The sequence below is a fragment of the Saxophila tyrrhenica genome, assembly GCF_035928015.1.
Source record: "Saxophila tyrrhenica strain CCFEE 5935 chromosome Unknown scaffold_5, whole genome shotgun sequence".
In the NCBI taxonomy this organism is placed as follows: Eukaryota; Fungi; Ascomycota; class Dothideomycetes; order Mycosphaerellales; family Extremaceae; genus Saxophila; species Saxophila tyrrhenica.
Genome location: NW_027041737.1, coordinates 417,239 through 444,747, shown reverse-complemented (window position 1 = coordinate 444,747; position 27,509 = coordinate 417,239). Strand labels below are relative to the sequence as shown.

The window sequence follows — 27,509 nt, the reverse complement described above, 5'->3', positions numbered from 1 at the left end:
CTGGGAAAGGCTCTGCTGCCGGTGACCAAAAGACAGCTTACTCCTCGTCCTCCTCGTCGTAGTCGCCCTTGTCGTAATCGTCCTCGTCGAAGTAATACCCTTGGTCGTAATCGTAGTCTCCATCCTGGTAGTGATGCCCCTCGTAGTCTTCCTCCTCGAACCCGTACTCTCCCCTGTCCCACCCGTCCTCCTCCCTCTTCTCCTCCGGATGCGCACGACGTATGTAAATGTCCCACTTCGCCTTCCCATAGCGGCGGCGTGCCCGGTCGCTCAACCTCTTTGGCCCATACGGCCTCTTTTGCACAGCATTGAAGTAAACATCCGCCTTCAAATTCCCCGGCCCCGCCATCGGCCTCGTATTGTACCGCGCCTCTGATCCGACAACAGCAGCAAAAGCATCGTAGAGATCCCGGATGTAGACGGTGCACCAGCACTTGCGGTGCTTGGAGCGGCGGACCTGCATCGTCATGGCTTGCACCGGTGGGATAGCGGCGTACTGGTCGAGGTAGTCGCTTTAGTGCGCCTTCTTGTTGTCCGAAAGGTGTTGGATGATGATATGGTGCTGCGCTCCTGCCATGCCATTCTTGTTGACGATGAAGTGCGTGCAGTCGTATTGGGGAAAGCATGGGAACACTGGGACGCGGACGTTGAGATCGTACAGCAACCTGCCTGAGTCGTCGTGGCAGTTCTTCACCTCGAAACGCTTGTTGACCCACGGCGCAGTCTTGTCGAGCGGTGCGGCCGGTCCATGCAGTTCGCGAACGCTGGGTGACTCTCTGATGACGTTGTACCTAGAGTGATGGGAAGAAGGGTCAGCAGATGTCTCGACAAGTGGAACAACAGTGGTGATGTCTCGGAGCACCCCGTGGTCCTGAGACCCATAGGCCTTTTGGAGAACCCTCCCACTCATCAGTCTGACGTACCAGATTCTGGCGGGGCGCGTGAGGCGTATGACGTCTTTGCGAGATAGGCGAAGCATGAACTGCTCGACCAGTTCGAAGGTGTTGAAGGCGGCGCAGGCGGCAGGGGTGTCTGCAGGATCGTTCGTGAGGCTCTTAGCCAGATCCAAGGTGTCGAACATCGCGGTGGCGTGGTCCATGAGGTCGTTCATGTTCTCTTCGACAAGATCGGAAATACCAGTCCCAGCTACCTTTTGTGAGCTGCGCTGCATGCTGTCCGACATCGAGGTTAAAAGTTCACCTCCGTCGAATTCCCGTGTCGTGAGGATTAAAAGTAAGGTGGCTTTCGCCTGAGCCGCGAAGATATATGTGATCGCCACGTGACGCGGAGCAGCCTAGCAGGCCTGTTCAGTCGATCCTCCCGGTGAATTATTCTTCACAATTCACTGCTTTGTACAATTCACTGCTCTTCACCAATCACGCCAGCGTACGCCCTTTCCACGTGACAGTGTTTCATGTGAAAGCGCTGCGCGAAGTCTTGACCATACCATCCCTTTGCTCGTAATTTCCCCTCCATCGATGTCCGATCTGGTAAGGAGAAACCGAGAGTTCAAGTGATACAGTCGAAACCATACCGTGAGACTCGCCTTGGACGCAGTGCGTTGATGATCATTAGAAACCTCTACTTACCAGCCATGTCTGTCTCAAAGTCCTCAATCCACGCTCTATGCACCCGAGTGAATCAAGTCGCAATGCATTCGCGACTTCCCGGCCCCGGACGTTAGAGCGCATGACACCGACGACTCCCACCATGGTCAAACGCTCCTCTTCTCGTTGAGCACATCAGCCCATGTGGAAGCTTCCGGGACACTGACTCTCTGCGCTGTAATACGCGCCTTCCACATACACCTTGGCCTTGGTCTTCTTCGTGTATGAGTCGGTGATGGGATAGCGCCTGGTCACCTGAAGCATATCGAAGTAGCAGACCACTCCGACGTTCTCGCAGGGCTCCGGCTCAGACTTATTGTAAAGCATATCCGTATCAATGATCGCGGCGGCAACCTTGTACAGATCCTTCATCGTGAGCCCTCCCGGATTGTACAATGTACAGCAGATATTGTCGTCGCCAAGCCCGTTGGCGGACATTGTCACAGCTCGGATCGGTGTTGTGGTTGGCAGCCGATTTGAGGCGTCAGTTGGCGACATTGCCACGAGCTCACTCGAATATTTACCGTCGTTCGAATCTTCACCGTAGTCCGAATCTTCACCGTCCTGATACAAGTCGTATTCCGTGATTCCGTTCAGCACGAGTCTGTGCTTTGTTGTGATGAAGCCGATGCCCGGGACTCTTAACGTCTCGTACTTGAATTCGTGGAAATCTTCGAAGCCGCTTGGAGATGTGATGCCGACGTCAAGCTCGTAGAGTAGAGTGGCCGCCTCATCATGGTAGTCGCGCACCTCCAGATCGTTGTGAATCCACGGTGCGAGCTTGTCCAACGGAGCCGCTGCGCCGTAGAGTTCGCGCCGCACGCGAGGCGACTCCTTACTGACGTTATAGCAGATCTTTGCAGTTCGTGTGAGATGGTAGATGTCTTTGCGCGGGAGGCGTAGCATGATGTGCTCGACGAGCTCGAAGGTGCTGAAGAATGCGTCTGCCGCAGACGTGACCATGGTGTCGGTCGCAGTTCCGCCGAAGACATCGTGCGCCGCGGACATGGTTGCGGAGTCGATGTTGATGCTTCGGCAAGCTCTGACAGCAAATGTATTCTTCACCTAAAGCGCGAAGTTGTACCCAGCAGCCACGTGGTCCGCCAATTGGAATGACGTCAAGAACCATGTGAAAGAACGAAACGAATGCCTGGCGAAGAAGGCTACAGTGAAAAAATCCGCTTCTCCATTTCGTCAAGTATGCTCTGCTCTACTGCTACTCCAAAGACGGAGCGGAGCTCCAGGGTATCATTACACCGCCCACCCGCCAGACGGTCTGGTGAGTAATAGAGCAGCGAGGTCCTCGTCTATTCACATCTCCACCCTTCCTGCCTTGCTCGTTCGTAGCCGTAGTCGCTCGCCTGTCGCGTATCCAAGCAAAGGCCTTCCCCAGCACGCCAGCAACCCCATCCGTCTCGCACATCATCCCCTATCACTAGGCAGCACGCAGCACCGCACCCCATCGCTGAAGAAACTCCAACAGCCACTACGCCCCGACGAGCAACGACCCGGCGCGATCTACGATGCCGGCGTCTTCTCCTCACTCCCGCTCTTCTCATGGCTGCCACTGCCGCTGCCGTGGCCGAACATGCTCCGATGCTTCTTCTCGTCCTTCTTCTTGTCCTCCTTCTTGTCCTCCTTCTTCTCCCGCTTAGCGGTCGCCTCGGCCATGAGTTGCTCAAAGGCCATGTAATCGCCTTCTTCGTCTGGGTCGCGCTCGGCCTAGCATGTAAATCAGCAACGTCCCACACAAGTGAGTAGGGAGGAAATAAAACCCACCTTCGCGAATATCTCTCCAACAATAACTAACGCCTGCGCCCTCTCCACCCTCTTCTGCACCTTGACCCCCTTCTCGAAAATCACCTCATCACACACATCACGTAACACACTCTGAATCTCAAACTTGCTCCCCCGCCACGCCGCCGCCAGAATCTTCCCCGTCACCCGCTTCTCCATCTCCGCCTTCTTCTCGTCCGTCCAGTCCTCCCCTCCCTTTTCCTCCGCCTGCGCCATGGCTTCGATCTCCATCTGCGCTTGGATGGCGGTGGACACCGTGCCCCACGTGTCCTTGACCATGGATCCCTTATCCTTGAGCCGGGACCAGAAGCCGCTGACGCCGCCAATGATGGGTTTCTGGCTCTTCAAGAAAGTCGTGGCGCGGGTGAGGTACGTCTGCCCGATCGCGTGCAGGATTTCCAGACCAAATGATTCCATTTTGAGGTTCTCGACTTCCAGGCGCATCTTCTCGCGGAAAGCGATGGTGACGTCGGGGCCCTTGTCGGTCTCGGTCCAGACGGAGATGCGGTCGATGAGTTTGCGGGAGAGGGTGTTGATGCGTTCGGTGCGGACGCGGAGGCGCTCGGCTTCGAAGGCGGCGAGTTCTTCTCTCTGCTCTTTGGAGAGGGCTTTCTTCTTCTCCTTTTCGCGCAGGCGCTTCTCTTCTTCCGTCATGCCGGCGGCGGCTGCGGCGGCGTCTTCTTCGGTGCGGTCGGTGATGGCCAGGCGGGTGGGGACGCCTTGGGGGCGTGGGGTGGAGGTGCCTGATGCTGAGGGAGGTTGAGAGTCGCGGATGGGAATCTCGGTGGTCGCGCCGGCCGCTGCGGGCTGTTCGGGGACATGCTCTGCCTGTGCTGGTGGAGGCTGAGGTGCACCAGTCGTGCTCTGTGCGGTCTGCTCTTGCGCATGGGTAGATGCATTCGCTGCCGCTTCCGCTCCAGTCTGCTCCTGCTCCTCCATATCCTTCATCGAGATTTCCATGCTCTTTGTCAGGTCCTTCATCATGCTGATCTCGCCAATCCAGTCTACGAACGCCTCACCGCCGAAGATAAGCGCAAAGAACTCCGCCGGGTCCTCGAAGCCCGAGTCCGGCTTTGCGCTCTCCTTGCCAAACTTGTCATATTGTTTTCGAAGCTCGGTGTTACTAAGGACCTGGTACGCTTCGCCTACAACCTGGAATTTGCTGTCTGCCTCGGGGTCGTCGGGGTTCTTGTCTGGATGTACATCAGCAGTGTTGGATGGTGGTATGGTAACTGTAACGCGCACCTGGATGTAGTTGAATGGCCTTCTTCCTGTAGGCCTTCTTGATCTCTATCTCTGTTGCTGTAGGCTGCACGCCCAAGGCGTCATAGTAGGTGGTATCCACGACCATCCTGTCGGCGACTCAAGGATGTAGAAGCAGGCTTGTTGCAAGGCTGGTCGGTGGAGTGCAGTAGGATAAAAAGAGAAGAGGAAACACTTATTAGAAGTGTCGTGTTTGGCGAGAGTCGTCGCAATAGAGGCTTAGGCTGAGGATTAGGCGGATGACACTGAAAAGTTGGCTTGACGCTTTGTTTCACAGGGCTGACGCCAGCGAGCAACGACGGCGAAGCATGTGATAGAGCCTTGTTACTTCTGTCCTCGATATCGAACAGTCAAACTAAACTCCTGATTTCTTACGCAACGATGGAGCCCCTTCACCGTATCGACATGCCTCATACTCATTGACACAGTCTTCGAAAACATCTCGACCTCCTCTTGGCAGGCATCTTGAGGCTCTGGGCTGTGTCTTCGGGTCATTGAAGCGGATCGACAAGACGATTTTGGGTTGCCGACTCTCACTCGACTCCAATGCTACCACTTCCTCTTCTCTGCCATGCGCTGGCGGTGTTCCGCTCATCTGCGCTTGTATTCTCTCCCTTCTGTGTACCATAGACTCCCTTTCCTGACTGCCCGCCGCCCATTCTCCGCTGTTCGATCCACAATGGCCCCATTGCAGCGATCCGCCTTGTTCGAAGCGCTACTCCAGCACGATCAAGACCACCCCGCCATCGTCCACTCGCTGTCCGGCCGTTCATTTACCTACGGTTCCTTATTGCAAGATGTCGTGGGCGCAAAGGACCGATTACTCGCACAGACGAGCAGAGACGAGCAGAGCATTGTCGGCGAGCGCGTGGCCTTCTTGATCGAGAACAGCTACGACTATGTAGGTGCGCTGCATCCTTCTCCCAGTCGCGATCGATCCAAAACATTGAATCAGTTTGCCGATTACTCTTGACGAACGCGGACGAGCTGACAATGGCCTCCAGTCACCCTCCTCGCCATTCTCGCCTCCAATGCCATAGCCGTACCGCTAGCTCCATACTTCCCTGCGTCGGAGCTACGATATATCATAAATCACAGCGATGCGCTCGCTCTCCAGTACTCCTCGAGATATCAATCCCTGGCCTCCGAGGTGCTCAAAGATGGACTTGAGAAGACACCGGTCAGCGCACAGGTCGACAAGATCACTCAGGGTTCTAGCTCTCAAGACAGCATTGAGCTGGTTGGAGGCAGCTATACGGCTGAAGGTGGAATGATGTTGTACACATCGGGAACCACCGCGAGGCCCAAAGGTGTGCTCCTCCACCACATGGTTCTGATTGCGCAAGCGAGAAGCCTTCTGCAGGCTTGGGACTACTCGAAGAACGACCGACTGTTGCACGTTTTACCACTTCACCACATCCACGGGACTGTCAACGCGCTACTTGCACCTTTACTAGCAGGCAGCACGATCGAGATGATGTTCCCTTTTACTACCGATAATGTCTGGTCACGCTTCGCGGAGCCTTTCCTACCTAATGGTGGAACGAAGCCTCCAGTCACGTTCTTCACTGTCGTTCCAACGATATGGGCTCGGCTACAGCAGTCTTTTCCAGCACTGTCTCCAGAAATGCAGACAGCTGCGAAGGAAGCTATACAGCGAAAACACCTACGTCTCAATATCTCAGGCTCGGCGGCCCTTCCCACACCCACCAAGAAAGCCTGGACAGACCTCTCGAACGGCAACGTTCTGCTGGAACGCTTCGGGATGACCGAAGTTGGCATGGCCCTCTCTTGCGGTCTACACGACTCTGACCGCATCGACGGCGCAGTGGGCTGGCCTCTCCCTTCCGTCGAAGCCCGTCTCGTCGACTCCGACACCGACGAAGTCATCCCACCCTCCGCCGCTCTCGAAATCGACGCCGCAGCCAACGGCAAGCCCGAACGATCAGGCGAGATCCAACTCCGTGGCCCCACAATCTTCAAAGGCTACTGGCGCAACGCCGAGGCGACCGCCAAAGAGTTCACATCCGATAACTGGTTCAAGACAGGCGACATCGCCGTCCGCCGACACGTCCCTGGAGCCGGTCAAGGCGCTTCCGGCGACTGGGCACAAGGACCCGCCTTCTTCATCCTCGGCCGCAAATCAGCAGACATAATTAAAACCGGCGGCGAGAAAGTCTCCGCCCTCGAAATCGAGCGCGAACTCCTCTCCCTGCCCGAGATCGCTGAATGCGCCGTCGTCGGCCTCTCCTCAGAAACGTGGGGTCAGAAAGTCGCTGCGGTCGTCATGCTTACCGCCGAGGGCAAGAAGGCGGGTAAAGGTGGCAAAGGCTGGGGCGCAATGGATATGCGACGTGCGTTGAAGGGGAAGTTGGTGGCGTACAAGATCCCGCAGGATCTGGTGGTGGTGGAGGAGATTCCGAGGAATGCGATGGGGAAGGTTAATAAGAAGGATTTGGTGGGCAGGGTTTTTGGGGATGGGGAGAGGATTAGACGGAGGAGTGTTTTGGTGAGTGAGGAGAGGAGGAGGGAGAAGGGGGAGGTAGAGAAAAAGCAGGTCAATGGGGTGGACGGGAATGGACATGCGAAGTGAGGTCGTTTAATGGTGTATGAGTATATTATCGACAGATCGAGGGCGTATATCTAGACTTCTGTGTAGCAATACCATGGCAACGACTACGAAAGCCTGAGTATCTCGTAGTGCAAGTATCTCTTAGTGCGAGCGCTTTGTACCCTCACGTGTTGCATTCGAACACGGCAGGATCTCGCGCAACACAGCAGGTCGACTTGTCCCTCGTTCTGCGTTGTAAATTGAATACGTGCTACGAGCTGGTCATGAGCCCTCTTCACCGGACTGCTGCGGTACGGTACTTGTTGTGCGAGGCGAGGCCGCCAAGCGCCTGGAGGACGTCAGCTAGCTGGAGGGGTTCATGTACTCTTGTAGACAGCCTCACTTTCTTGATTTGAGACTTGTCTTCTCCTTTCTCCAACACACAAGATTCAAAAGACCCAAACCATTTTCATACCACCAGACATCAAGCAAAGCAGGCGTCTGGAGCCCTATCTACTCGCCAGCTGCACCGGTGTTCTGGAGTAACAGTAGGAGGTAGCACGGTCATCATCGATCACCCCACCGACAGCCTTGTGCTACCTGACGGCAAGGCAAGGCTGAGCTGAACCTCCCATCCTCCTCCCTCTCCTCTCCTCTCGTCTTCAAAACCCGGACTGGACATGGACGAGGTTTCTTTCCAACACGACTTACAAACTCTTAGAAAACGCGTCTCTGAACTGTCGAGCAAGCACGGGTACCCTGGCCTGAGATCTCCTGGTAGCACCGCTACGGCTACGGCTTCTCCACCTGCCTTCAACCCCAACAGCAGCGTAGAACCACAGAAACCGGAAGCAGGAACAATGTTACTCCAATTCCCCGCCTCCACCACTACCACCACTACTACGACAGCTTCAGCTCGATCCTCCGACCCGGAACCGGAAGTGGAAGTCAGACCGTTGGCGCCGGATCTGGGGGATTGTAGCCAAGGGTCTTGCCAGTGTGCGTTTTTTGTCGAGCCGCTGCTGGAAGGGGAGGCGTGTGGGGTTTGTGGGCGGGGGAGGAAGAGGACGAGGCCGCTGGTGGCGGGGGCGTGGGGAGTACCTGGTGGGGAGGGTCCGGGTCGTGGTGGATCGTCGACTCGGAATGGGAATGAGGGTAGTCCAGGAAACAGCCATGTTGCGGTCCCGGACTACCAGACGCAGCTGATGCAGGCCAATGATCCACAGAACCAGCTCGTGCCTGAGTTGGGGAACGGCGCCGTTTTTCGCTCTGAAGCGGCATCTGGCGATTTGGCCAGCCGCGAGGAGCGCTTTCGGAAGGACTATGAGATGCAGCTGATGTTACTTGAGCAGCAGAACAAGAAACAACTGCTCAAGCAGAGAGCGCAGGCAGAGAAGAATGAGATCGCCGCCGGTTCGCCCGAAAGCGGTAGCTCTACGGCGCGCAGCGATGGCGCAAGTCAGGCGTTGAAGGAGTGTAACGAGCGGTGCAGGCAGCTTGAGGAGGCGAACAAGAAGAAGATGAAGGACAGATTGTCGAATCCTGCCACACACTCCGCAGGCGCTGCTGCTCCTTCTCCGAACGGCCACAACAGCGTTCATGCACATGGGACCAGTCAAAACAAGCAACCCACGACCCAGGAGCAGTTCCAACGGCAAAAGATGCTCGAGTGGCATGAAAAGCAGCGGTCGCTCATTGCGAGGCAGGGACGAGACGGGGAGACGAGCGTCCCTCAGCCGCCGAAGCCTACTCTGGCTCAGGGCGGCAACCACGCGCTGCAGGACTTCCAGATGCAGCTTATGCTACTCGAGCAGCAGAACAATAAACGCTTGGCTATGGCGAGGGCTGAGGAAGAGAAGAAGAAGGGGGCTACTGACGCTCATTCCAACGATGCAGCTTTTGCTCCTAAGGCTCCTGACGGCGAGCCTGGTGTCCTGGATAACTTCGACTTCGACTCGTTCCTCAACGGCCCTGATGAACAACCGCCGCAGACCGATCAGACGCAGCGGATCATGCGTGAGGAGCAAAGTGAGGGGCGATTGGAGTCGGCGGGACAGGAGGGAGACAAGGAAGAGGTTACCATCACTGACTATAACGATGCATTCGGTCCTTGGACTGATGATGGCACTTCGGGTGTCCCGCATAACCTCGACTTCGAGGCGTTCCTCCACACTCCGCAGGCGCCGTTCGACTATCCGACACGGCTCAGGTTGCTTGAGCAGTACAGCCAGAAGCGGCTGGAGATGATGGGAGAGAATTGGGACAAGAAGGACTCTGCTACCGCCGAGTCCCACGATGCTCGTGAACCTCGAAAGACTCCTGAGGCCGACCAGGATCCCCTGGACAAATCAGACTTTCAATCGTTTCTCAATCAACTCGGGAATTCAAAGCAAGACTATCAGCTGCAGTTGCGGTTGCTTGAACAGCAGAACAAGAAGCGATTGGCGATGGCGAGACAGAAGTGGGACAAGAAAGAAAGCACTGTCACTCCTTCCCACGGTACACCGGACGCTTCTCAAGCGAGATTAGAGGAACAGGAAAAGGAAGACACTACTGTCATTCCTTCCCACGACGTACCTCTGGCTTCCTGGGCCGGCGAACCGGGCCTTTTGGATAACTTCGACTTCGATTCATTCCTCAACAGCCCCAACGATGTGCTACCAGCGCCTCAAGACTACCAGATACAGCTGATGTTACTTGAGCAGCAGAACAAGAAGCGGCTGGAAAAGGCGAGACAGGAGCAGGAGCATGCAGTCACCGCCACCCATACCGAAATGGCCGGGGCTGAGCAGCCCGTCAGCGAGAAGTCGACCGCTCCCTACAACTCGAGCCACCCAGTCCAGGACCACGCTTTACAACCCATGTTGCTCGAGCAGCAGAACCAGAGACGGCTCAGCATGGCCAGACAGCAGCAAGCGCTACCAGGTGCCAACTCTGGTGGCGTCGCACCTCAGCAACCCTCCGATGTGACATGTTGTGGCTATCATCCGGGCGCGCCTCATCATTGCCACGGCATTCGCACCTCTGCGCGGCAGGACTATGAGGTGCAGCTGATGTTGCTCGAGCAGCAGAACAAGGCACGGCTTCTTAAGGCAAGACAGGTACAAGATGAAATGTGCAAGTCGCCTGCAGCAACTCACTCCGAAGGTGTCGGATCTCAGCAGCCTCCATTTGGAAACCCAGGTCCCTTGGACTCCTTCGACTTCGATACGTCCAACGGCAAGCCGAAGGGCACGACGCAATACCAGCTTCCGAATGATGTAGGTGGAACGGCCGCGAGTCAGAGCGACAGCAATGGCAACACTGCCCTGCAGGACTACCAAATGGGGATGCATCTGCTTGAGCAGCAAGATAAAAAGCGGCTACTTCTCGCAGAACAAGAGCAAGACCAAATGGCCAAAGTGGCTGCAGCCACCCATGCCTGTGGCATTGATGCTGCTGAGGAGGCCCACAACGACCCCTTCATGCAGCAGCTAAACGACGTAGCTCGCCGCACGAAGGCTATGGAGCAGTGGATCAACCACCAACGCGAGTCGGTCCGTCAACGCTACTATTCCAGTGATCCACTGGCGGAAGGCAACTGGGGACCTAAAGGCTCTTCGCCACCAGAGGCAGAAATGAGTGCCCGCATGGATGATCTTGAGGCGTGTTTGGACGATATCAACGATCGCGTGGCCGGCATCGAGGAGGAAGGGCGTGAGGTACTGGATAGGCTTGAGGCACTGGAGGAACGAGCGAACGACCATCAATGCGCCTCGGTTGAGCCCGCGGACTACCAAGTGATGAGTGACCTTGGTGATAGGGTCGAGAAGCTACAGCACAGGATGGATCATATCCACACCATCACCAAGATGGTCGAGAAGCCCATTCCGAAGCTTGAGCAGCTGAGCGAGACTAAGCTCCGGGCTGATGTGGATCAGAAGGTTGTAGGGTTGGAGGGGAGACTACTGGAGAAGATCGACGAGCTGGAGGATAGGCTGGAAAAGTTGGACCCCGATCGATTCACGCCTGCCTCGAGCGCTGCCGGCACTGAAAGCGACAATGTGGGCACGCACGAGCAGCGTGGCCGTCCGAGCACAGCACCAACGTCGCAGGCTGCGGAGCCCGTCCTTGAGCTCCACTCTGAGGGCAAGCAAGTCCAGCCGCAGGTCCCTATTCCCGTCCCGTCCCAGCCTTGGCCGTTGACATACCCATATGGCGCTGTGTCCTACACTCCCTACTGGAACACTGCCGAGGTGGAGATGCGCTCCAGCATCGAGCGCCTTCACCAGCAAAACTGCTTTGTGTCTGAGCGCAACGACAGGCTCGACAGGGAGAACGACAGATTGTTCCGCTTGCTCAGCGATCTGTCGCGCTCCGTCCAGCCGCCGCAAGTACAGCTTCAGCAACTCAGCGACGCTGATTCTGCAAAACCGCGCTTGCCCACTGCGCAAGGTCACTACATCAGCCCGGGCGGCGTGGATTTCCGCGACCGCGAGATCGCGCGTCAAGATGAGCAGCTGAAGATTGCGCACGAAAGCCTCAAGGCTAGCGAAGAGGCCGCAGCGCAGACAGACGCAGAGCTCGCCAAACTACAAGAAACCGCCAGGTCTTTGAGACAAGGCATGATGTACCGCGTTGAAACCGGCGTCGAGCTCCGCGAGCAGCTTGCCAAAGCCAACAAATGCATCGAACTCTACGGCCAGCAGGCAAGCGAACAGCATGTCGAGATTGGCCATCTCGAGAAATCGCTCAGGCGCCTGGAGAAAGAGTATCATGCAAAAGAGCGAGACTTGGAGTACTGGTACTACGTTGCAGAGAACCGTGCTGATCGTGACGCGGAGCGTGAGGCTGAACTGACGAAGGTGAAGGAGTTTTGCGAGCAGAAGGATGTGGTGATCCAGAAGCAGCAGCAGAACATTGAGTGGGCGGGGCAGCTTTTGGTTCAGAGGGATCGGGAGTTGGAGGGTCTGCATTTGAGGGTGAAGAGGGCGGAGGAGGATGCTGCGGAGGCGAGGAAGGGGATGAGGAAGAAGAGCGCTTTGTTGCGGGAGAGCGAGAATGAGGTTGCGAGGTTGGGGTTTAGGGGTGAGGGGATGGGGAGGGCTCAGCAGCGCTATGAGGAAATGCAACCCTCCATTGGCGGGTCAGACATGTGGTTGGGTCGTGGGTCTGATCGACACGTCCGCATGGACGACATCGTCGAGGTGACTGAGCAGACGCCTCCGCCGCCGCCTCGACCGCGACCATCTCTTCCTCGACGCACGTCTGAGGCAGATGATGAGGCTCGGGAAGATAGACGTCGCAGTCCGGTGTGGGGTGAAGAGGGCGATTACTCGCAACAGAGGTCCAACCCCTCCATCTCTGCCCAAGCCAGCGATGCACCCAATCCCACTGAGAAGAAACGACGCAGCAAGACCGGTGGACGGCACAGACGCTCATCGCACCGTCAATACCCCGAACTGGATAAGCGATCCACGAGCCCATACTCGACAGCCACCACGCGAGGCTGGGACTCTGAACATCGGGGAGACAGACAGTCATACTACACCACACCACCCATGCATGCGGTGCAAGACCTCGATGACATGTCCACCTGTCCACCACTCCCAGCGCCAGTCACGGCACGCCGCATGGCTTCGGAGGCGGACCTGCGCCCGCGCCATGGCAGTCGTGGAACACAGAAACGTAACGCTCTCTCCAAGCACAGCTCGATGATGGAGCTGCCGCCGCCGCAGCAGCAGCATTCACTGCAGGCATATGTAGAGACGGAGGCTGAAAGCGGAGGGGAGGAGTTCGGGGGCGTCTAGAACGAATGATGGGCACCGCCGGGACGCATGTGATGGTTGCTGATGATGAATGATGAAATGAATTGATCTGTTTGCTTTTCTGCCAATAATGCGGAGTTGGGTATCTATGCGGGTGCATCGTCCTATCGGTCGAAATGAACCACCTATCGGCGCAGGATTGTATGTGGGATGGTGTAATGTCGTAGCTCTTCGTCCTCACCCCCCTGCACGCCCGCCGCACCTGACGTGGCCGCTTCATGCCTGGTCATTAACCTGCGGCCGGTCTCGGCAGGGGGGGACGGGTCTGGCTGTGGTGGATTGCGCGATGGCCCGCATTGATGGATGGAGTTTGCTGCTTTGCTGGCTCCGCTGGCAGCCAGGATGACGTCCGTCATGCAGGGCGGAGCTGTGGTGAATTTAGCGGCGGGTTTCACGAAAGCCGGGGTTAATAAGTGAAGTGCATTGCTGCTTGTACGAGAACTAAATTGACTTTCTGATCTGACACCGCTACTTCGTCGTCTCTCACCTCTCTCTCTCTCTCTGAACACAACGACTACACACAACCATGTCGGCTTTCCTGGACGAGCCTACGCGGGGCAGCCGCCATCGTTCGAGAACGCCGCACGACGACCATGACGACTACCCGCCACCACCGTACCGGGCACGAGACAAACGAGGCGGTGACCGGAGCAATCCGAGCGGGTCACATGATAGTGACGACGATGACTATGGTCGACGAAGGGATACCAAACCGAGTATGAACGAGAAGAAGTCGAGGCGGAGGCGGGACGACGACGACTCACCGCCTATTCCGAAGCCGCCGATCGGGAGGGACAGGGAGAAGGATGATTCGAGGAGCAGAGACCGAGAGCGATCACGACGGCATGCGGACACGAATGGGTATGATGACCCGCCGCCGTCCAGGAGGCGGAAAGACTATGATGACGACGAGAAGCCGTCAAGAAGGCGGAGGGATTACGACGATGATGACAAGCCGCCGAGGAGGAAAGATGATCTGAGGGACTATGCGAGGGAGAATGATGAGAAGCGGAAGCCGACTAAGAGTAGTCGATACTACGACGACGATGACGATGATCCGCCGCCAAGGTCATCGCGGAGGAACCGGGACAGCGGATACCGGGATGAAGATAGAGGGTACAAGTCTGAGGACTATAGAAGGAAGCAGAGGGATGATTACGACAAGTACGACCGACGAGACCGCGATAGAGATCGAGCGAGGGACAGCCCAAGAGAAAAGGACCGCGATCGGGACCGAGACCGGCGGAGGACGGCGGAGAAGGAGAGGGCCAGGAGCGCGGACTACGACCGCGACCGGCGTAGGGGGTCTGGACGAGACAGGGACAGGTACGCCGACCGCGACCGCGATCGATACGGCGGATATGGCGACAAAGACCGCGAAAAGGCTGCCAAGAAGAAGGGCGTCGACATGAACCAGATGATGGAGACGGGGAAGAAGTCCTGGGATAAGGCTGCGCCCATGGCGAAGCCTTTGATCGGGGCGTTGGCGAAAGCGTACCTGGAGAAGGGGCGGTAAAATCGACAGTTTTGCACAATTATTTAACAGTTGGGGAGTATTCTTTTGCACAGAACAGAAGGCGTTTGGGTTGGCGTTGGGCGGGAGATACTCCATTCAGTTGTTCTGCTGAGATCGGTCTTTAGTATGTGGATATTTGGTTTCGATAGTGCTACATATTCATACGAACACCGAGGGTGGCGGCTTTCTTGCCTTCCGCGCTGGGTATCTTCACTTCACCGCTTTACTCATGATAACATAATCTGCCTTGACGACCTTCCTCCTCGTCATGCGATCCTCCGGCGAGACGACATCCACTCCATACCCCCTCCCCTCATACCACCGCCGCACCGTCTCGTTCGCCACAAAACACGTCAACATCACCTTCTCCACCCCCGTTGCCCTCGCCACGTCCTCCGCGACTTGCATTAAATGCCCTCCAAGCCCGCATTGCCGCAGTTCGGGTAGGAGGTGGATCTCGTATACATACACCACCGGCACCGCCGGCGAGGAGTCGTGGGTGAGCATGAAGCTGAGGAAGCCTTTCACCTCTCCTTCCACCGCCGAATCGCCATCGCGGTCTGCGAGGGTGGTGGACCGGACGAGAAGATATCGCATCTCCTCCTCCCGCATTTCGCGTAGCTTTCGCCGGGAATGCCAGCCGAAACTGCTGGGTTCGTAGTGTGACCGGCTGGTTAGGGAGATGAGGTCGAAGCATTGATTCAATTCGCCCTTGGTGAGGCTGGCGGAGGATTTGAAGGTTATGGAGAGTTGAGGTGATGGTGGTGCTAGGTGGGAGGGTTTTATGTATTTCTCCTGGAAGGCTGAGGCAGAGAGGGCGTTGAGGGAGGTGATGAGTTCGTCGCTGTCCTTTGTTGCTGGAGAAGAACCTTCGGTTGTGGCTTCAGCGGTATTGAGGCCGTTGGCTTTTCTTTTCGCCATAGTCGTCGATGGGAGTCCTGGTGGTCTTTCAATCACGCCGTCTGTCTGTAACGCGCCGGGTGTCGTTGTTCAGTTTTTGCTCGTGTCCACACCTTCATGTATGGCTGTCAGCACGGGTGACTTGCGGCGTTCCATGTTGACGGACCAGAACATTATGATAGCCCATTCATTGGTGGAACGGTCATAAAACGTTGTATTATTCATAGGTGCAGTCTTCTGGAGGCGAGGTCTGGAGTCTTTCTGAGCACGAGCCAAGCGGTTTCCAACCTCACGTCAACGTCACGATCTCTTCTCTTCTCTTCCTTTATTCATCCCGTTTAAGCGTCTTATGAAATAATAACTGCGAGACCGAATGAGCTTCAGAAATAATGGGATGAATCTACTCACACGTGGCTATGCGACGATAGCATCCGGCAAGTCGTTGAGGGGCAAAGGACCGGTTCTGACATTGGAGCATGTATGCGTTAACCCCCTTGAGCATACTCTACGCGACGACGGCTGATATGAGATGCAACAGTTCGTCCAGCGGAAGCGAGCACTATCATTATGGAAGGACATCATGAGGGCGGTCCATAGTACGCCACCTAATGCATGCGTCTCTCCGAAGCATTTACTGAATACGTCTGCAGAAATACCACCGTCGCCCACACGAGAAGAGATGCGAGACTTCGCCAGGACGGAATATGAGAGGTACAGGGAGGTTCATGACTTGGTGAGCCACTCTTAGGCAATGCTGTTTGATGGTGTTGGGGGCTGACTTCAAGCTCAGGATCATATACGGTACTTGATCTCGGTGAGTAAATGCATAACTCCCTCGTGACCCGAACGAATACTGATAGGTTGATGGTAGACCGGCAAGACTCAATTAGACAGTATGAGCCGCTACGTAGAGCAGATTGCCAGATGACACAACCACTCAGAATCGCCTTCTCCCGTAACGGCATGCCCGACAACTCTTCGTTACAGACATCAAAGCTCTTTCCGCGCCTACGAGTACAGGAGACTGTGTCAAGCCGTTGGCAGCGGAAGCGCCCTGCTCGGTCAGAGTGAGCTGTGTAAGGAATCTTCTCACAGACAATGACCGCCCGCTGACGAAAGTGATGTGGCCTTTTCCGTAAGACTCTCGTCTTGGAGAAGACTGCCAGATACATCTGCGCCGGTTGGCCGCTTTCACTGTCTCTTGATTGTCTGCCACTCTCTAATGGCCATCCTCAGGAACAATCGGCCTTATTCTCTCGTTATGTCTTCAATGCTATATTCTCCAGTACAGATCCAGGACCCTCGACTGCCGTCTTGTTAGCTCAGAAGAATACTCCGAGAATGGCAATCAACACTGTACTTACTCCTTCACCTCACTAATGCTGGCCTTCCAGCGATCATCACCGAAGGCGGGAAAGTTGATATCCGTGGTCATCTCTACGGCGACCCAGCACTTTTGCGGATCCAGTAACGTCCTGAGCACGTCCTTGATGCCTTCTATGAGGCCTCCGATAGTAACACCAGTCGTAACACGCAGAGAGCAGCAGGCAATCGGCGAAAGACAGATGAAATCTCGTGAGTGGAACTGTATGGTGGTCTCGGATTCAGTGGGTTTTTCATAGTCCTGCTGGCGCTCGAAACGCCCGACAGCCGCGAACACACCGATATAGACGACAGATAGGGGCGGCTCGCTTATCTGCTGCAGACGCAGTTCTTCGAAGTCTCTGAATGGGGGTGTTGCACCACATCTGCCGGATCCCAGAGCCACGTCGTTCAACTCCTCGAGCCACATCGATGGCAACTCCGTTACGTCCACATGGAACTGGGCAGAAGGCTCTGCAACGCCGAAGATCGGATGCAGCATTACCCAAGCGCGCATGCTCATCTGCATGTAGGCAAGGTCATCTCCGACAAATGCGCCGATCATAACGCAGGGACGCAGTGTTTGGGTGTCGTAATCGGAGCTGCTGTTGTCTACTGGTCCTGGTACTATCTCCGATACTACCACCTTCAGGCAGCGAGCCCTCCGAATAACAGTTGATCCTGTGACCACCTTTTGCAAATGCTTGGACACGTTTTGAGCGGCGCGGATGTCTTTTGGCGGAAGGTGTGCGATGATGTGCTCCGCCAGCTCTCATACGTGGCAAACACTGCTTGCGCAGCCGCCATGACCTGAACGTTGTCGAGGGAGGTGGTTTGAAAAGTCGTCAGGTCGTGGAGCACTGCGACCACGTTCGAAGCGGTCGTGAGAAGTCGCTCGATGGTCACTGAAGTGATGCAATGAAGCGGAGTGGACCAAGAGAGTGAGGTCGTGGATGTTTTCAGAAGAGCACGGACTCGTTGTCACATGAAAGAGAACTCGTCTCGAAACTTCTTCACTGCCCTATCCGAAACCCCTCGCCTCCTACAATCTCAGCTTTCATAACAAGGGGGTAGCAACTCTTCCTTGCTGCTCGGGAAGTCGTACGCCGCTCAGATTGAACAGCAACGGAAGAGCGCGCACTCTGCCATCGGAATACACGCATCAACAACCTTCACCCAACGAGCTGCGGCCTCTACGACCTCACCGGCCGCCTTCCTGCCGCCCTCACCGACTACCACGATGTCAGCCGCCGCTCGCGTATTCGACACCTACGAGCTCTCGAAAACATCCTCAGCAAACTTCCGGCACGAGATATCCCAGAGGTGCAAACAGTGGCGACATCTTGGCGACAGCTGATCAAGGAGTCATTGCCGATCCGCAAGGCTCGTTGCCTCACTGTTGTGACAAGCTCCGACCCCGAGGCGGCTTCGATCACGTACGAGAACGCCAGCGACGAAAAACAAATGCTCACCTATTACATCGAGACGCATCCGTCGACTTCATCACAATACCATCAGGTCCACATGCGCGCACCTGTGAAGGTCCACCCAGCCCTCCGCACATCAAAGGACCCTCATGTCAAGCACACCGACCTAAGCTTCGTTATCACGGATTTGCTGCACAGTGGATTGGACGAGTGCTTGCTATACATCACCGCTCCCCGCCTCTTGGTCGTCTACTTATTTGTTGTCGAAGAGCTACCGATCGCCGCCTGCGACATAATGGCTGTATGCTCTCTCCAAGTACCAACCAGAATCACTTTCAAAGACCTGATTGAAGGTATGCGGCTCCTCACCAATGGTGTGCCTGCGCAAATGCGTTTCAGGGTCGTCCTTGCGGGCTATATCAACTTTTCAGCTGATTTTGAGGGGAAGAAAAGGGTCAGGGATCTCCATGCAGCGTTGACGCAGTAAGATCAGGGCATCGGATGGATGTAAAACATCCTACACTGCGACACTGGGTTTCCCAGACGCCAGGGGTGCATACGAAAAGGCTCGAACAAAGCGATGCGAGGTGTGACAATGGATGCTGGAGGGCATGAAGTGACCTTGTCAGCAAGAGAAGGGTGGAACGTTACTCCAATTACGTCCTTGTCTCTAAAAGCACTCCATGAACCATGACTACTCTAGCAGAAACAGAACATCGTGCACTAACTCCTTGACTCTGTTGGCGTTCGATGTGTCCTCCGCTCGTTGCGAGATCAGTGCGGAATGCCCAACTCGTGAGAACATGCTGTACGCCGCTGACACAATTCATTGCGGCCAGCTATCATCAAAGCAGTCCGCCCGATGCCATGGTAATTCTTCCCAAAGGTGACTGTCCCAGTCCATGTACGTGTCCCCCATCGTCTCCCTCGTCTTTCGCTGAATCCAATACTCCGGACCCGGCATCTCCTCGCACCTCAGTTCTAAGCCAACAGGTACAATATCATGACCGGCGTATGTCATGTCCTTCTTGAGCAGAGCTGCGCCGTCCACGAGATCCTCGACCTTGACCCCCGTTGGAACTCGAAGAGAGCATGCAGCACGCGGCTCGTTGTCTTCGTCTTCCCCGTTAATGCCCGGTATCTTCAGATAGACTATGCTGACGGGAGCATCACAGATGAACTCGTTTTCTCCGGCATCAATAGCAGAGATGAAGGTGATGTCGAACCCACTGATAAATCGATTCACGAATGGGCTTATGCGAGGCGTCTTCCGCAAAGCATCAATGGTCGCATTGATCTTGGTCGTTGCACCTGTGCCGTAGTCTCCGTAGTGGCCCATCGACAGTACCTGCACGTGGCGATTAGGTCGGGGGAGAGTTCGTAGTCGTGGTCCATTTCGACAATCCGCAGGCAGAGGGTTCCAGGATCTGGAGGTGGTTTTTGAACGACGTCTCGCCAACGTCGACAGACGCCCCTGACGCGAAAGATGTCGCGCTGCGGTAGCTGCCTGATGATGTTCTCGGCGAGCTCATAGACGCCGCAAACTCTCAACGCAGCAGACATCTTTTCTGGGGACTCTGGGTTGCGGAGAACACGGCTGACTGGTGCGGGTAAAGATCCTGAGAGAGGCTGGGTGGTGTGTTGGTGCTCTGTAGAAGGTGATGTGAAGTGCTCCATGGCAAAGAGTCCGTTCAGGCTTTTGGTGACGAGTCTAGTCGGTTGGTTAAGATCAGGGAGGAGGAGATCCTGGTAAGGTAGGGGAGCGTGAGGTGTACTCGCACGCGGTGAAGAGCGACGGTGTGCTGATGCTTAGCTGAAAGCGATGCTCAAAGTCCTCAAAGTGTAGACCCTGCGAAAGCCTTATCGTGAATTATCTGGTGTAGTGGTTGAGGTCTGTGGCTGGGAGAGCCCGAGAGGATAGCACAGCGCGAGATGTCCTTGAGGCTGGTGAAGAGCAAGCGCATGATGGCGCGGGCCTGACGTGGATGTTCGGGTTCTCGACGAGAGCGGGCTTCGTTGGAAAAGTTATGGGGGTAGAGCTGCTCAGATATCGTGGAAGTCCTGGTTGAAGAGGGAGTTGCTGGATACTTGGATCGAGAGGTTGTACGGGGGCACGACAGGTGTTGAAGTAGTGCTGTGCCGATGGTGACGACCACGATGTCCTCGAAGGAGAATGTGTGGCGAAGATGCGGTGACGGACCTGTTAGGTTGGTCAGAGTGTGCGCCTTGAGAGACTGACGATGAGGTGAGAATTCTCCAGAGTAAATGACACCAATGAACGGCGAAAGCACGGACCAAAAGTCAAGTGCGAGAGCAATGAGGATGAGGAGCACGTGAAGGCACAAGATATACCAAGAAAGAGAACGACCCATATGTTTTGGCGGCTATGTACATGCATCATGATACACAGTTCCCGCTCCAAGACCCAAACACCATTCGTCGAAAGGAGCGCCGGCGAGAGGAGTGCCGGTAACCCACCAAAGGAAGCACGCACGCAGTGCTGTTGTTGTCTGCCTCATCTCTCCTTCGTCAGGCCCATGCAGCGAGTCGGTGGTGAGATTGAAGGTCACTCGAAGCTTGGAGCTTACGAGGGGATGACGTAGAGGCCGATCGCTGGGAAGAGGAGGTCAGCAGTGATCAGATCTGGAGGCAGTGGGCTGAACTCACGGTAAGGATTGAAATCCTGGAAGTAGTTGAGATATGAGTCGCCAACTGCAGACATCTCGAAGCTCACGGTCTGGCCTGCTGCGCAGCCCTCACGCTCGCTGATGGCGACAGCGGTGCCGGGCGTCAGCGTGAACTCCTTGAGGACGTCATCGACCTTGGGTGCGTTATTGTACGCGGTCTCCTTGGAGGCAACGCCGCTGAGGTAGGACACCTTGAACTTGCCCTCGCCGCCGAACTCGTATGCGGAAGTCTCCAGCTGGTCATGCTCAGGAAGAGAGAAGTACAAGTGGCAAGTCTTGTCTGCCAAGTTCTCCGGGAAATCGAAGTTGACTGGAGACGATGTCAGTGAGTGCAATTGCATTCGAGAACGGGGGAGATAGAGGCGACTCACAAATGGACGAAACGCTTGGCGAAACGGTGCCATTGAGGTAATTTCCGAGAGCCTTGTCAGGGTTGGCGGAGTCGACGCGAACGATGAGGTGGGCGAACTCGAAGCTCTCTGGAAGATCGAGAGGGCACTTCTTGGGCATCGGTGGTGGAGGTGGCGGTGCCACACATGAAGACGTGCAAGGCGCAGTGACTGTCGACGTGTGAGGCGACGGTGCCATGCTGGACGTCGTGCAAGGTGCGGTGACAGTCGACGTGGTCGTCATCGTCAGAGGGGTCGTGGAGGTCGACTTGGAGTACGATGTGGTGGCTGGCTTGGAGGACGACGTGGTGGGGCATCCGGAGTAGCAGCTGTCAGCCAGGAGCCAGATTGGCACGCACTTGGGCTCGTTCTCCAGTGGCTCAGAATAGAGATTCCAGGCCTTTGAAGCGGGGAATGGTCAGTGAATGTCTCAGGACAATGGAGAACTTTTGCTCACCCCATTATCTTCGGTCGGGCACGAGAAGAAGGTCGACTCGCCGTTGTGCGAAATCGTGCCGTTGCATGAAATTTCGAAGCCGAGAGTTGGTGCCGCCCCAGCGTCGCACTGGAGTTGAGTTGTGGGAGGAGTCAAGATACCTTGAGGTAGACCCAGGGGTTAGTATGATGTGACATGAGGAAGGGTAAGTGAGGTGGAGGAAGACTGACATCCTCTGCCCTGGTCATCGGTCAAACCACCGTTGTTAATGCACACATGGGCTGCGGGCTCTTGTCCTCCGATGCGGAGCTGCCCATCGCCCAGGGTACCGACGACGCCGCCTGGGCCACCGTATGCTGTGATGCCGAAGCAGCTGATGTGATGAGGTCAGTCGAGGTGGAGATGAGGTGAGGGTAAGTGACGGTGTCGACGTACCAGCCTGCCTCACGGGAGACGAGTGCTTGGGTGCCCACGGCGAGGGTGAGTGCTGCCAGTGTCGACTTCATCTTGACTGGTGTGTGGGGGATGGTTGTGTGGTTGTTGTGTGGTTAAGCTGTTGGTTCTGTAAGGTGGTCAGTGACGGTGACGATGAGGATGAGGACAGTGAGGTGTTCTCGAGTACTCACATTGCTGCTGGGTAGTGGATGGTGATGATGTTGGTTGGTGTTGTGTGATGCTTGCTGGAGATGCTTGTTGAGATGGTTGTGAGGAAGAAAGGAAGAAGAAGAAGAAGAGAAGAGGAAGAAGAGTAGAAGTAGACGAGCCATGGTGGTCCCGGCGTCGAGTGCTCGACGTCGTAGCTGCTCGGAATGGGAGTCCCTCTCATCTTCCAGACGCATGTTGAGAGCATCGAGGGCTACCATTCGCCGGAGCTGCTGGAAGCCATCCTCGATATGGACCGATCGGCTGAGGCTCATGCACGGATTGAGGGCGAGGTCAAAGAGCCACGTCGTCCTGGGAGACACCAGTTCTGCTCTGACAACCAGCCGCTGATGATGGACGATCAAGCCTGTCTCACCCACACTCGCGGGGTTCATTGTATACAGACATTTCGCGTGTGCAATGCATGCAATGTGCCTTGCATCAGGCGAACGATTGATCGGGTCGATGGTTGTTTCACACTCTGCAGAACATTAATTGATGTTGTGAACTCTCTGCAACCATCTGTAAACACATGTCGGTTGTATTCTGTTGGAAATCGAATACTCGAAGCATTTTCGACCTTTTCTGTCATTCTGCGACTGGGTTGGAGACGAGGTGTGGTTGCCTCGAAGTACCCGAAAGTTTGGTGATCTGCAGCGCCAGAATGCCGCCGTTTCACTTGGCGTCGTCCCAATAGGGCAGTTGTCGACGTCGCGGATGGTCTGTAGTGATGCTATTGTCACTTTTTGGATCAATGTGAATCATGGGTTGTTGTGAGAAGTGTCCAGCCTTCAGATGAACTGCAGAAGAAGCGCTAAATGCGACAGCGAGGATCATCTGATTTCATCGACCGGGCATAGAAGACGTCGGTGAGCTGGCTCAAGAACGCATCGCCGTTCGATTGTGAAGAAATGAGCATTTGCAAGTCCTTACCGTAGGTGCACGTCAGCTGCTCAGTGCTGAAGATTTGCGTAAGCCGAAGCCGGTGAGGTAGAAGCATCCCAGTGCGATTACTGCGGTCCATTGCTCTCAGTGTGAACAGCTCAGAGCAACTCTGAGTCAACCGATTCCTCCTGCTAGAAGTCTGGTGGCTGAACTTCTGCCCACAGCATCTCAGCCAGGAAACAAACGCTAGGAGTGCGAGTTGCATCCAGAGGACATGTTATCGGTCGAGCAAGGAAGCAGAGCCCATAACAGCTGTATCCGCCTCAAGTAAGCCTGTCTCGATGAGGTCAAGTGGGCGAGGCTCAGTGAAGCAAATAGAACCTGACCTTGTGAGCCGTGAAGAAGTGTGTTAAAGAGTACTCACCGAGTCAGAAGGTCGACGCTGTACAAAATTAGTGCTTGGAGTGAAGTGAATCGTGAAGCATGTGAGCCCCTGTCAAAGTGAGCCTAAAGTGAAGCTCGTTTGTGCGGATTGGAAGGGTGGTCTTTTCTCGCAAAATGCTGCATCCGGCCAGCTGGTATGACTGCGTTTGATGCGTTGGCGAATTTATGCATGGCATGTATATATACACATATTAAGCTGCTAAAAGTCAGCTAAACTGATCCAAGTACGCGGAGCCAGAATACGGCCAATGAGTGTGCAAAGTGGATATCAAGGACAGGTGACAAGTAAAGCTGTACAGGCGTTCGTTGTCACTGCGCCAACGTACCGTAGATCTCACCACCCCTACTGCTCCGTCGTATCCATCTTCCCACCCGTAAGCTTCTCCGCAATCCTCCGCACCCTGCTCTGCGTAACACCCTCCGTTCCACCCTCGGCAACATCGACAGCATAGCTAGTCTTCCCAGCATCGCCCTGCGCCGCTCTGTTAAGCATATCCTGCACCGTCGCCGGTCTGCCGTGCGCCCACATGCTAGTGACTTCCGAGCTCCATTTGCCGCCGTCGTCGAATTCTCCATACCCTTGTGCTGGCCTGCCACGGTCTCCCACGAATTGGCGTGGCTGCTCGGGTGTGCCAAACTCGGAGTCAATGGCGCTATCGAGTTGCTGGGGTGTGACGATGAAGTGTCGTGCGTTCATGTACAGGGTGTGTAAATTGTCCATCCTGTTCGCGCGCTTGGCGGAGGTGTGCAAGGTGAGGTTGCGCGCTTTATGGGCCAGTCGTGCGTCTCGTGTGGGATCTTCCAGTGGTCCGTGGAGGAGTTTATGCACGTTCAGACCGGTGGAAGAGGTGGTCAAGCGTTCGTCTTCGCGCTCAGGCATTCGGACTAACGCTTCTCGCTCTGCTTGCTTTGCTGCAACCCGTTCGCGCAGCGTAGTTTCTGTCCTCGTCTTGCGTTCTCGTAGAGTCTTGACACCTTCTCGCAAGTTCTGCCTTCGCGATGCAGCCATCTTTTGCCGCCATGCCTCTCGAGTTCCTCGTGGATGGCGCGGTTGGCTTGTGGGAGCTGGTGCGGCCTTTGCAATCTCCTCATCAGCCGCCCGATCCTTGCCTTCTGATCTGGCGAAGACATCTCGAGGAACTGGCAGCCGGCCCTTGATGAATGGCCGATATGGTGATGTTTGCTGCGGCGGTTCTGGTACTTCAATGTAGCGAGGATGTTCAGGGCCAACGGCTAGTCTTCGCTGAGCCGTTGAGAAAGCTCGACATTCTGGACATCGCCACGCTCGTAGGGACGTCGAAAAAGCTGTTCGTGGAGGCATGTCGCTTGATGGCAGGTACACTGGACCGTATGCTAATGTCGAGACGTTCTCAAGGAGTCGAGCATTGCTGCGGAGCCGGCTCGGGGGTGAGATTATCTTATCTCGATCTTCAAGTCTTGGCATAAATTCTGGACTTCGTCTCTTGCATTTGCGACAGCACCTCCACACCACATCATCCTGGAAATCTATCAGCAACCATGGGCACCGGCAAGAAGGAGAAGACGCGGCGTGCCCGTGAGGGCAAAGGCCCCGGCTCTGGCGACGGCATGAATAATGTCAAGACGAAGGGCGAGAACTTCTACCGGAGCGCGAAAAAAGTGAAGACTCTGAACATGTTCAAGTCTGGCGATCCCACTCGAAATGCGCGAGGAGACATCGTTCAGGCCGCTGCATACCAATCGACCAAAACGGCACCAGCTCGAGTGGAGCCAAACCGGAAGTGGTTTACGAACACGAGAGTGATCAGTCAGGATGCGCTGAGCGCTTTTCGAGGGGCGGTGGAGGCGCAGAGCAAAGATCCCTACTCTTACCTGCTTAAACGGAACAAGCTGCCGATGAGCTTGATCAACGATGGCAAGGACAAAGAGAGGAAGGATGGGCTGGTTCAACATCAGGCGAAGATTCGGATCGAGACTGAGAAGTTTGGCGACACGTTCGGTCCTAAAGCGCAAAGAAAGAGGCCCCGATTAGCCGTCAGCTCGGTAGAAGATTTTGCCGGCCGGACACAACAGGACTACGACCAGTATAAGGAGAAGAGACTCGAAGATGTGCGCCTGTCCGGCGCTGTGGGCAATGAGGACGAGCAGAATCGAGTTGAGGAGGTCGACGACGGCGAGATCACCACAGCCCGGGAAGCTGTCTTCTCCAAAGGCCAGAGCAAACGAATATGGAACGAACTCTACAAGGTCATTGACAGCTCCGATGTTGTCATCCACGTCCTTGATGCTCGGGATCCGCTTGGAACAAGATGTCGGAGCGTTGAGAAGTACATTCGGGAAGAGGCACCACATAAGCACCTGCTGTTCTTGCTGAACAAGTGCGACTTGGTGCCTACAAGCGTTGCGGTACGTGTTTCTCTCTACTTATTCTTCTCACTACTGTCCTGCCCCCTTGCGCAATGACGGTCTCGCTACATGCAGAACGAGACGATGCCACTGTTTATGTCAAGGTCTGTTCCAGCCTTCACGGCTTTCAGTGGATGCAAACCTGTTACGACTTTGGCAGATTGAACCCAGTCCGCTCGCCGACCCCCTGCCGTCTTGGTATGGTCATAGAGATGGACACTTTTGTCTCGTTTGAGTAGCGATCTTGATTTCGACCTGAAGGAGAGCTTAGTAATGAGACACACATATCTGACATTCTGATTTGGAACTTCTTGTGCATGGCTTGAATTCCACTAACTGTGCATTCAGGCTCGATGGGTCAAGATTCTCAGCAGAGATCATCCAACACTGGCGTTCCATGCATCCTTAACCAACTCCTTCGGCAAAGGCACGCTCATCAGTACACTACGACAGTTTTCCTCACTCCACAGCAGCCGGAAGCAAATCTCGGTTGGCTTCATCGGCTACCCCAACACCGGCAAATCCTCCATCATCAATACTCTCCGCAAGAAGAAAGTCTGCACCACAGCACCTATTCCCGGTGAGACGAAAGTATGGCAATACATCACCCTCATGAAACGCATCTACCTCATCGACTGTCCCGGCATCGTACCTCCCAGCATGGGCGACACACCCGAAGACATTCTTTTGAGAGGTGTTGTGCGAGTCGAGAACGTCGAGAATCCTGCCCAGTACATCCCAGCCGTGCTGGCTCGGTGTCAAGCGAAGCATTTGGAACGAACATACGACATCAAGCTCTCCCCTGCCTCTACCTTGCTCACCGCTTCTGCTGCCGAAGACGTCGACAACACCGTCGGCACGCCTGCGACCGACAAGGAGCGGACGGCAGAAGCCATCCGCTTCCTCGATACCCTCGCGAGAAAAGGTGGCCGCCTACTGAAGGGTGGTGAGGCCGATCTAGATGGCGTGGCGAAGATGGTGCTGAACGACTTCTTGCGGGGCAAGGTGCCGTGGTTTGTCCCTCCCCCGACGGCGCCGGGTGACGAGGTTGTGCTTGTCCCTAAAGATGGCGAGAGTAGAGATGAGATGCTTGGTATCACGCATGGGAAGAGGAAGCGTGAGGCGGAGGATACGGGCACGGAGGCAAATGATGAGGTTGAGGTTGTTGAAGACGAGGACGACGATGATGATGACGATGAGGATGCTGAAGATGGCTTTGAAGGCTTTGGCGAAGATGATGACGATGATGAGGACAGTGCCTCTGAAGATGGTGTGGAGGATGTGGCTGGAGGCGTCGAGCTCGTTGATGAGGATAGCGATGATGATGTCGACGAGTAGGCTTTTAATTCACGATAATTTGAGTCCCCAAGGACTCGCTTCGCACACATCAACGTCCCAATTCAATCAGTTA

At 55.5% G+C, this 27,509-nt stretch overlaps 13 protein-coding genes across 13 annotated transcripts; 3 read left to right on the top strand and 10 right to left on the bottom strand.

Annotated features, from left to right (window-relative positions):
- Positions 1-37: 37 nt before the first annotated feature.
- LTR77_003524 (uncharacterized protein) lies at positions 38-469 on the bottom strand (the record flags this gene model as incomplete). Its single annotated transcript, XM_064800780.1, has 1 exon — positions 38-469. The coding sequence occupies one exon, from the start codon at positions 467-469 to the stop codon at positions 38-40; it is 432 nt and encodes a 143-aa protein (XP_064660731.1).
- Positions 470-514: 45 nt separating this feature from the next.
- On the bottom strand, positions 515-1,183 carry LTR77_003523 (uncharacterized protein; the record flags this gene model as incomplete). Its single annotated transcript, XM_064800779.1, has 2 exons — positions 515-791; positions 924-1,183. 2 exons carry the CDS (start codon positions 1,181-1,183, stop codon positions 515-517), a joined length of 537 nt encoding a protein of 178 aa, XP_064660730.1.
- A 559-nt stretch (positions 1,184-1,742) lies between these two features.
- On the bottom strand, positions 1,743-2,615 carry LTR77_003522 (uncharacterized protein; the record flags this gene model as incomplete). The annotated part of the gene is made up of 1 exon (XM_064800778.1): positions 1,743-2,615. The coding sequence occupies one exon, from the start codon at positions 2,613-2,615 to the stop codon at positions 1,743-1,745; it is 873 nt and encodes a 290-aa protein (XP_064660729.1).
- A 510-nt stretch (positions 2,616-3,125) lies between these two features.
- Positions 3,126-4,755, bottom strand: CAJ1 (DnaJ-like protein; the record flags this gene model as incomplete). The annotated part of the gene is made up of 3 exons (XM_064800777.1): positions 3,126-3,329; positions 3,387-4,597; positions 4,650-4,755. 3 exons carry the CDS (start codon positions 4,753-4,755, stop codon positions 3,126-3,128), a joined length of 1,521 nt encoding a protein of 506 aa, XP_064660728.1.
- Positions 4,756-5,346: 591 nt separating this feature from the next.
- Positions 5,347-13,007, top strand: LTR77_003520 (uncharacterized protein; the record flags this gene model as incomplete). Its single annotated transcript, XM_064800776.1, has 3 exons — positions 5,347-5,572; positions 5,672-7,256; positions 7,940-13,007. The coding sequence occupies 3 exons, from the start codon at positions 5,347-5,349 to the stop codon at positions 13,005-13,007; spliced, it is 6,879 nt and encodes a 2,292-aa protein (XP_064660727.1).
- A 544-nt stretch (positions 13,008-13,551) lies between these two features.
- Positions 13,552-14,541, top strand: LTR77_003519 (uncharacterized protein; the record flags this gene model as incomplete). The annotated part of the gene is made up of 1 exon (XM_064800775.1): positions 13,552-14,541. The coding sequence occupies one exon, from the start codon at positions 13,552-13,554 to the stop codon at positions 14,539-14,541; it is 990 nt and encodes a 329-aa protein (XP_064660726.1).
- A 210-nt stretch (positions 14,542-14,751) lies between these two features.
- On the bottom strand, positions 14,752-15,597 carry LTR77_003518 (uncharacterized protein; the record flags this gene model as incomplete). Its single annotated transcript, XM_064800774.1, has 2 exons — positions 14,752-15,503; positions 15,555-15,597. The coding sequence occupies 2 exons, from the start codon at positions 15,595-15,597 to the stop codon at positions 14,752-14,754; spliced, it is 795 nt and encodes a 264-aa protein (XP_064660725.1).
- Positions 15,598-16,714: 1,117 nt separating this feature from the next.
- Positions 16,715-17,368, bottom strand: LTR77_003517 (uncharacterized protein; the record flags this gene model as incomplete). The annotated part of the gene is made up of 2 exons (XM_064800773.1): positions 16,715-16,754; positions 16,806-17,368. 2 exons carry the CDS (start codon positions 17,366-17,368, stop codon positions 16,715-16,717), a joined length of 603 nt encoding a protein of 200 aa, XP_064660724.1.
- Positions 17,369-19,056: 1,688 nt separating this feature from the next.
- On the bottom strand, positions 19,057-19,569 carry LTR77_003516 (uncharacterized protein; the record flags this gene model as incomplete). The annotated part of the gene is made up of 1 exon (XM_064800772.1): positions 19,057-19,569. One exon carries the CDS (start codon positions 19,567-19,569, stop codon positions 19,057-19,059), a length of 513 nt encoding a protein of 170 aa, XP_064660723.1.
- A 1,245-nt stretch (positions 19,570-20,814) lies between these two features.
- LTR77_003515 (uncharacterized protein) lies at positions 20,815-21,505 on the bottom strand (the record flags this gene model as incomplete). The annotated part of the gene is made up of 2 exons (XM_064800771.1): positions 20,815-21,227; positions 21,289-21,505. The coding sequence occupies 2 exons, from the start codon at positions 21,503-21,505 to the stop codon at positions 20,815-20,817; spliced, it is 630 nt and encodes a 209-aa protein (XP_064660722.1).
- Positions 21,506-21,736: 231 nt separating this feature from the next.
- On the bottom strand, positions 21,737-22,248 carry LTR77_003514 (uncharacterized protein; the record flags this gene model as incomplete). The annotated part of the gene is made up of 3 exons (XM_064800770.1): positions 21,737-21,903; positions 21,973-22,115; positions 22,178-22,248. The coding sequence occupies 3 exons, from the start codon at positions 22,246-22,248 to the stop codon at positions 21,737-21,739; spliced, it is 381 nt and encodes a 126-aa protein (XP_064660721.1).
- A 1,808-nt stretch (positions 22,249-24,056) lies between these two features.
- Positions 24,057-24,981, bottom strand: LTR77_003513 (uncharacterized protein; the record flags this gene model as incomplete). The annotated part of the gene is made up of 2 exons (XM_064800769.1): positions 24,057-24,907; positions 24,945-24,981. 2 exons carry the CDS (start codon positions 24,979-24,981, stop codon positions 24,057-24,059), a joined length of 888 nt encoding a protein of 295 aa, XP_064660720.1.
- Positions 24,982-25,231: 250 nt separating this feature from the next.
- On the top strand, positions 25,232-27,436 carry NOG2 (GTPase required for pre-60S ribosomal subunit nuclear export and maturation; the record flags this gene model as incomplete). The annotated part of the gene is made up of 2 exons (XM_064800768.1): positions 25,232-26,098; positions 26,447-27,436. 2 exons carry the CDS (start codon positions 25,232-25,234, stop codon positions 27,434-27,436), a joined length of 1,857 nt encoding a protein of 618 aa, XP_064660719.1.
- Positions 27,437-27,509: the final 73 nt, after the last annotated feature.